Source organism: Elephantulus edwardii, unplaced genomic scaffold, assembly GCF_000299155.1.
Source record: "Elephantulus edwardii isolate Elephantulus edwardi_28Jun2011 unplaced genomic scaffold, EleEdw1.0 scaffold00212, whole genome shotgun sequence".
Taxonomy (NCBI): domain Eukaryota; kingdom Metazoa; phylum Chordata; class Mammalia; order Macroscelidea; family Macroscelididae; genus Elephantulus; species Elephantulus edwardii.
In genome coordinates, this window is record NW_006399962.1 from 4,062,664 (window position 1) to 4,071,002 (window position 8,339).

An 8,339-nucleotide genomic window follows, 5' to 3' on the forward strand; every position below is an offset into this window, starting at 1 on the left:
CCTTTTAGAATTTGAAAGACATATTAGCTGACTTGATACCCAAGGAGCAGACCAGAATTAAGACCTTCAGGCAGCAGCATGGCAAGTCGGTGGTGGGCCAAATCACTGTGGACATGGTAAGGGTTTTGGGATTGGTCTTGGCGGGAAGTAGCAGCTCTAGGTGTACCACAACAAAATTAGCACTTTTCAGAAGCTGTTAAAAAGTGTATGTGCTCTTATGCAAGGAGATGTTGAAGTTCTAATGTTGATTAGAAATAGAACTTTTTTCCTACAAATTCAATAGTTGAACCTAAGCTAACACACTTGGAAAGGGCTAATTGAAGTTTCTATTCCTATTCCCAGCTCTTTAACTTTTGGGATTTTGAGTTTATACTGTACCAAAGCTCTAGCAGGTTTAGGAAACAAAACTCCAAACTCAATGCTATCAATCCTGATTCAACTAAAGTGATACAACCAAGTAGAACTGCCCTAGAGAGTGTCCTGGGTTATTATCTTTTTTTTTTTAACTCAATTGTAGGGTTTATTAGGGAAATTGGTTGCTTCGTGGGGAAGGCAAAGAATATCACATAATGTAAATACAGGTTTAGCCCAGCAGTCCTAAGTCGGATTAATGGCAAGACATAATTCCTCAATTAGTGAAAGATAGCTTCTCAGTCAATGAAAGTCTAGGTTCAGTTGAGCATCACAAATACAAGAAGTCTCTGGCCTCCTCAATCATCCAGCAATTCTTCAACCAGTTATAAATCAGCTTTTCAACTAGCAAGCAAAATCTTTACCATGTGGCCTTGATCTCTAGGGCTCCTCTGGTTACACCTTGCTACAGTCGCTTCACAGCAGTGCCATAGTCTCTTCACCCTCTCTCCACTGTGGTCATCATAGACTCTCACAGGGTGCTTATTTTGGTCCCACAAGACTGTAGGTCCACAGTGAGGTAGCTGGGGGCCAACACAATAGCTAGAAAAACCAATTTTCAAGTGTTCTGATACCCTAGACATAATGCTAGAAAAGACAGAGTCACAGAACCTGGGCTATAATCTTTATAGAAGCAGATCGCCATGTCTTTTTCCTGTATAGCAGCTGGTGGATTTGAACTTCTAGTTAACTGTCAAATACCACTCACTATGTCACCACCCCTAGTTCTAAAACTGAGCAGTGCAGATTATGGTTCCACCATTGGTCTGATTCTTTTTTAAAATGTTTTTTTTTTAATTACTAATTTCAAGGAACATTTACAGACTGGATTTCCACTCATTCGTTGTTGCACTTTTCTCCCTACCCACCCCTCCTCCTGGTCTGACTTTCTTGCCCCTCCAGTAGATCTCATTCTGTTTTACTTGGGTTGGTGAGGATGAAAAGGAAACAGTGAGAACAGTGAACAACAGAAAAATAAAAAGGAAATAAAGGCAGAAACATTAAAGAAAGTGGCTTTTTATTTTCATATTTTCATTTCCAAAGTTTTCTAAGTTCCATCCCCAGAAATCTTCTTCCAAATGAAATCTTGCAAGTTATAACAGATTTCTTATCCCAGATTGTATGAAACTCTGACAAGCCTGAATAATTCTGATCTTCTTCTTTTAAGATGTATGGTGGTATGAGAGGCATGAAAGGATTGATATACGAAACATCAGTTCTTGATCCTGATGAGGTAAGACATCTTCATGTCACTTGCCATGATCAAAGTAATTACTGGCTTACACTAGCATAGATAAAATTAGTGAGGGTAGAGGGTAAGGAGAACAAAGAAAAGCAGCTGTCTTTATGTTTTGAAAAGTGAGGAATATATGTGCATGAAATACTATTTTTACACAAATGATGGTTCAATACATTGTTTTTGCAAACCTTAAAACTCCATTGCACGTATTTGCTATACATAGGTACATTATATGCAAAAAACCAAGGTAACGGAAAGATCACTTTTTAATATAAAATTATAAAAATAGAAGTAAATTTAAAAATTTTTAAGTTATATTCTAACTGTTAAAGGTCTCCTTTTGTGTGGGACCAATCAATTATGTAACTTCCAGATCAGTATATTCAGGAAGTTTTAAATCTCACTTTTTGCCTTTAAGGGCATCCGTTTCAGAGGCTATAGTATTCCTGAATGCCAGAAACTGCTCCCCAAAGCTAAGGGTGGAGAAGAACCCCTGCCTGAGGGCTTATTTTGGCTGTTGGTAACTGGACAGATCCCAACAGAGGAACAGGTAAAGCAGAAGGATGTCAGCCCTTCTTACTTCCTTTCGTTTTAGCCTTTCTCTAATCTCATACATTCAAGCCTGATCTGGATATAAAGATAAGCAGTGAATGGAAGAAATCCAAGCAGAATCTGATGTGGAAATGGATTACGTTTTCTTTGCTATCACTGTCCATTCATTCAATTCTCTCCTTCCTTGTTAGTATTCTGAGTAGTGTCTCTGTTTCCACAGGTATCTTGGCTCTCAAAAGAATGGGCAAAGAGGGCAGCTCTTCCATCCCATGTGGTCACTATGCTGGATAACTTTCCCACCAATCTACACCCCATGTCTCAGCTCAGTGCATCCATTACAGCCCTTAACAGTGAAAGTAACTTTGCCCGAGCATATGCAGAGGGTATCAACCGAGCCAAGTACTGGGAGGTAAGAAATTAGGGTGGGGAAATTAATGTGTGCTAGAGATTCAAAGGACTTGAATCTAAAGGTAAAAAAAATGTAGACTTTAGGACAATTGCTATGCCAGAAATGTATGTAACAGATTTAATTGTAACTTCCTTTGTGTCAGTTGTAGGAATCACAGCAATAACTAGAGAATGATTTCTACCATTAAGGTAATTTTACTATAGTAGAACCTAACCTTATTTCTAGAGGGTCAGTCATTCCCCTCTATCTCTCTATCTTCAAGTACAGAGAAATCTCTCAGGCAACTGAAGTCTAGAGGAATTAAAGCCAGTCATCTGTAATTCCATACTAATCCACGCAAGATACCTGTGAAGGATGAGAAGAGAGTTCTGTCCTACCAGTAGAATCCAGAAACAAATGAACAATATTTTCTAACAATGAAATTAAGACCTGAATAGTTTGAATTCTATGGTTTGGGTGTGGGAATGCTGTCCTGTCTCTTCCAAATAGATAGTGCATTCAGCCATTCATACACATCTTATTTTATAACATTAATTATAATTGTTTAATTAATTTTATTATATCAACCCTTTTAAAAAGTGACAATTCTGAAGTGTCTGTGACTATTATGATGCTATTGGTTTTATTAAGATTTCCCAGGCATCCACACATGCTGCATTGCTTAATACTGTCATTAACTCTCTTTCGCCTCCTGTGGCCATCGCCGAAGCAGCAGCAGCCAAAATGAAGTTCAGTCCTTTTGTGACTTCTGACCGGAGCAAAAACCAGAAAAGGCACTTCAGTGCACGCTTGCAACGTTCGAAGGAAGATTATGTCTTCTCCTCTGTCCAAGGAGCTGAGGCAGAAATACAACATGCGGTCCATGCCCATCCGAAAGGATGATGTTCAGGTTGTACGAAGGCACTATAAAGGTCAGCAAATTGGCAAAGTAATCCAGGTTTACAGGAAGAAATATGTCATCTACATTGAACGAGTGCAGTGAGAAAAAGCTAATGGCACAACGGTCCATGCGGACATTCACCCCAGCAAGGTGGTTTTCACTAAGCTAAAACTGGATAAAGACAGAAAAAAAGATCCTTGAACGTAAAGCTAAATCCCGCCAAGTTGGAAAAGAAAAGGGCAAATATAAGGAAGAAACAATTGAGAAGATGCAGGAGTAAAATATTAACACAACTTCATTAAAAACTGAAAATGGAGAAAAAAAAATACTGGCATTAACTGAGTTTTTACTTCTTCTAACTCCAAGCCAAATGAGAAATTGCTGCATAGCAGCTCATGAAAATGCTTCAAGTCTTCTTGAGCTAAGTAAGAACTTTATGTATCTATTACAACTTGGCTACAGATTCCACTTAAAGACATAGTGTTCGCATCTTTCTTCTAGGCTTTATAAATTAATAAATTGGTACAAGTAGACATCTTAATATCAGCCTATTAAAGAAATAAGCAGAAATTTTCAGTGAGGTGGTATTTTTAAAAAAAAAAAACCACCAAAACTCTTCCTGACTAGATGCAGTGTTGACCATGACTAAAACTGAAGTAAAGATCCCACACTGTCAAACCTGGTCATGTATTCCTTGCCTCATAAATTTCAGTAGTTACAATAGTTTCGCTTTTTGGAGCTACTTTATGATATGGTAGTTATAACTTTCAAATAATTTTCTAAGTGGGCTCCACAGATACTAGTTTATATAGCTCAGAATCCTGTTTTTTACATTCTGCTAGTGATTCCAGTTTCATTAAAACTGCATCTCATGGTGCATACTTCTGGAAGTAAATTACTGTCTTAGGAAATATAAACCTGCAAGGATGTATAGTTAATAATAGTATGATTATGCAAATAATCACCTCAGTACTTAATAGCTCTTTTTTGTTTCAAATATCTTTTTAATTTTGGCATTATTCTGATTCAGTTCTGATGGCATTGTTAAAATTCAAAGTACTTGAATGATGACTTATAGTTAATGCATTTAGGCTAGTTAAAGATTTAGCTCTCTAGTACAGTCGACCTACTAAAATGACTTTGCAAGACTTAGCCAGTTAGCTTGTTGAAACAGCACTATTGCAGTATGAGTTAGTATGGATGAGTGAGTGAGATTTGAGTGAAAGTTTACAAAGCAATTTGGCTTTTGCATTCAACCATTCATAAACATTTTGCTTTATGTTAGTTATAATATCCATAATGCACAGGGAGCTCTGGTGGCCTAGTGGCAAGAAGCTGCACTGCAGTTCTGGAAGTACGCTGTTCGAATCTACCAGATGCTCTGTTGGAAAAAGAGGGGCAATCTCCTCCTGTACCAGTCAGATCTGATTTGACAGTACACACACAAAATAATTACATTTAAAAAAAATTAAAAATACCCATAATGCAGTTGTCAGCAGTTTGTATTCTGTGCTATCTCTATACCTGAAACTGGATAAAAGCAATTTTTTAAAAAGATAACAATAAAGAATTTCTCCTTTCCTAAAATAACTTAAAATCCAAACTATCAGTGGACAAGAGAAATATGCTAAATAACATCACAGTTATATAACCAGCAGAACCTAAATGATGGGAAACTACAGAACAAATTCTCCAAATTTCCATAAAACCATTACAAAGAAACAAAAGGAAGAACTTAACTGATTAACAGCAACTTCATGTACATATCAGACAACAATATTTTTTCTTTGTTTTGGTCCTAACTCAAACAAATGAACCAGTGGGGAAGTTATGCTTTAATCTGGAAAGTTTCATACTAATAAATTATTTCATTATTTTGAAAATTTGTTAAATTTTTCTCAAGGGATGATGGTTTTTGTGATTTTGTTATACTAGAAATACATGCTTAATTTACACGTACGTGAAAATAGTCTGCTTAAAGTAAATTGGTAAGGGAGAAAGTAAGGATATAGATGACACAGGAGTAATCATACCTTAACTGTAAATTGCTAATCAAGCCTCAGTTTCTTCATCTGTAAAGGATAGGGATAAACAAGATAATTGTAAAGGGATGGGGAGGAATATTGCAGATAATATTTAACACAGAACCTGGTTTTTAAAATGGAACTCTTGACAATAAAATTCTATTTCATTCTTTTTATGTATGGTGAATTTTCTTTGGGACCTAAAACATAGAATTATTCAAACCTCATATCTTACCAGAGATCTTTGAGACCCACAGTTCAGTCAACCCAGCCATTCAGTTATGTGTCCTAAGATGCAAACACATTTAAAAGATGAGAGAAATTTATTGTGGCTTAGTTGTAAGGAGTTGCACTGCCAACTCAAAGGTATGTCATTTGAATCCAATGGCTACTCCTTAAGAAAAAGATAAGCCTGCACTGCAATCCCAGAGATATGAAGTTCGAATTCACCAGATGCTCTGCCGGAGAAGGAGGGGCCATCTCCTCCTGTACCAGTCAGATCCAATTTGACGGTACACACAAACAGAAAATTAAAAAAATTTAAAAAAAAAGAAAAAAGATAAGCCGTCTCCATCCATGCAATTTACAGCCTCTAAAAACCCACTGAAGAGGTCAGCTATGAATCAGTCCCACTTCAGTGGCAATGAGTTGAGTTTTTTAAGTATCTTAGCACAAGGGGACTCTGGTGACCTAGTTTATAGGGACATGTGCTACTAACCCAAAGGCCATGCCTCTCTGGCTGTTCAAATCCACCAGCAGCTCGACAGGAGAAAGATGGGCAGTCTCCTTCTGTACAATTTACAGCCTCAGAAAACCCAGTGAAAGGTCAGCAGTTTAGCATTTAGCCAAATGCCATAGGCCTTAGCTCATCTGTAAAATGAAGATCAGTATATTTACCTACTCTTCACGCATCAACGTGGTTAGGTTAAAACCAACTTGTTATGTGAAAGTCAGCATTATGTGAAAACAGGATGGCTGCATCACATTCCATAACTGCCATGCCACTGAGTAGTTGACAGTAATTTCACCTTGCACTAAAGTATTCATTATTGTGAGACATACTTTGTTAATGTGTAGAATATGAGATCATGAGATAGAGAATACATTTACCTTGTAGGGTAGTTAAGAATCTGGTCAGTGTTTTAACATATATGAGAGCATATGTGCAAATATAATCATCAACCAAAATGGCCCACTCCATGGAGGGCAAGCATCCCTTGCATAACTAATGATTTTTCTCCATGTTCCTTTTCTCTCATCAGTTGATTTACGAAGACTGTATGGATCTCATTGCAAAGCTACCTTGTGTTGCAGCAAAGATCTACCGGAACCTCTACCGGGAGGGCAGCAGTATTGGGGCCATCGACACTAAGCTGGACTGGTCCCACAATTTCACCAACATGTTAGGCTATACTGATGCTCAGTTCACTGAACTCATGCGCTTATACCTCACCATCCACAGGTGAGCAGGACCCAGTAAGCACAGCAATCAAGTACCTGAATTGGAGAAGTTTAGGCAAAATCTCATTAGTATTCTCATCCTCTAAGAAAAAGTGATAAAAAGCAAGTAATTTAGTAAAGATTGACAAGTCTAGGAAATTTTCTATAACCATGATTATAAGATGGTGGTCTTACAGCTTTCCACGAGCTCCCTCTTCTGGCCATTGCTGTTAAAGCTAAGATGGAGCTTTTGGCATATAGATATTATCAACCAAACTCCAGCTCTGGATTAATAAATAAAAGCTGATAATTGGATTGGTCTATCTCTCAAAAAAGATTATGCGTAACTAACTGACTAAAGGCTGGTGTCAGCCCAGAACTAAGCTATTACATGAGAATAACAAAATCTACCCTATTCTTCCTTTTGGCCTTGATTCTCCTTTCTTTACTCCTCACAGTGACCATGAGGGTGGCAATGTAAGTGCACATACTAGCCATCTGGTAGGAAGTGCCCTTTCAGATCCCTACTTGTCCTTTGCAGCTGCCATGAATGGGCTAGCAGGGCCCTTACATGGACTGGCAAATCAGGTAATAATATTTTTCTTTTCTTATGTTTTACTAATTTCTAATCTTAGCATTGCCTCCTGGTTTGTGTTGACACTCCCATATTCTCCAAACCTTACCCCTAGGAAGTGCTTGTCTGGCTGACACAGCTGCAGAAGGAAGTTGGCAAAGATGTGTCCGATGAGAAGTTACGAGACTATATCTGGAACACACTCAACTCTGGACGGGTAAGCAGAGATGCTTGGCAACTAGAAAAGAACCAACCCACTTTTGCAATTTGATTCAGTTAGGAGAAAAGTGGTTTCCATGCTGTAAGAAGAGATACACACATACACATATTTATCCACCCTGAAACTGTAGACAGGATGGTGAGACAAGAATGTCCAGCTAATTAAATAAGAAACTTGGAGGAGTAGTTCTGGTGGCCTAGTGGCAAGAAACTATGCTGCAAACCCGAAAGTGCGCAGTTCAAATCCACGATGCTCTGCTGGTGAAGGAGGGACAATCTTCTGTGCCAGTCGGATCCAGCTCAACAGTACATGGCGGGGGGGAGGGGATGATAAAGAAACTTTTGAGGGCAGTGAGTTTATGCTGATGAAGGAGGGACAATTCTAAAAAGTGATGGTGAGAATGTTTGTACAAATTGAAAAATATAATCAGTGTCTTAGATTGTACATTTAGAAATTGTTGCGTTCCAAATGGCTTTTTTTCCCTGCACCTTGCAGGTTGTCCCAGGCTATGGCCATGCAGTACTAAGGAAGACTGATCCAAGATACACCTGTCAGCGAGAGTTTGCTCTGAAACATCTGCCTAATGATC

The 8,339-nt window shown here is 38.2% G+C and overlaps 1 protein-coding gene across 1 annotated transcript in view; it reads left to right on the forward strand.

Moving 5' to 3' along the window:
• CS (citrate synthase) overlaps window positions 1-8,339 on the forward strand; it is a 32,882-nt gene that overhangs the window by 23,977 nt on the left and 566 nt on the right. The window contains exons 3-10 of the mRNA XM_006897682.1: window positions 9-116; window positions 1,580-1,645; window positions 2,070-2,201; window positions 2,424-2,612; window positions 6,779-6,978; window positions 7,415-7,544; window positions 7,646-7,747; window positions 8,246-8,332. Coding sequence (XP_006897744.1) covers window positions 9-116; window positions 1,580-1,645; window positions 2,070-2,201; window positions 2,424-2,612; window positions 6,779-6,978; window positions 7,415-7,544; window positions 7,646-7,747; window positions 8,246-8,332 — 1,014 coding nt within the window. The remainder of the gene's footprint in view (window positions 1-8; window positions 117-1,579; window positions 1,646-2,069; window positions 2,202-2,423; window positions 2,613-6,778; window positions 6,979-7,414; window positions 7,545-7,645; window positions 7,748-8,245; window positions 8,333-8,339) is intronic.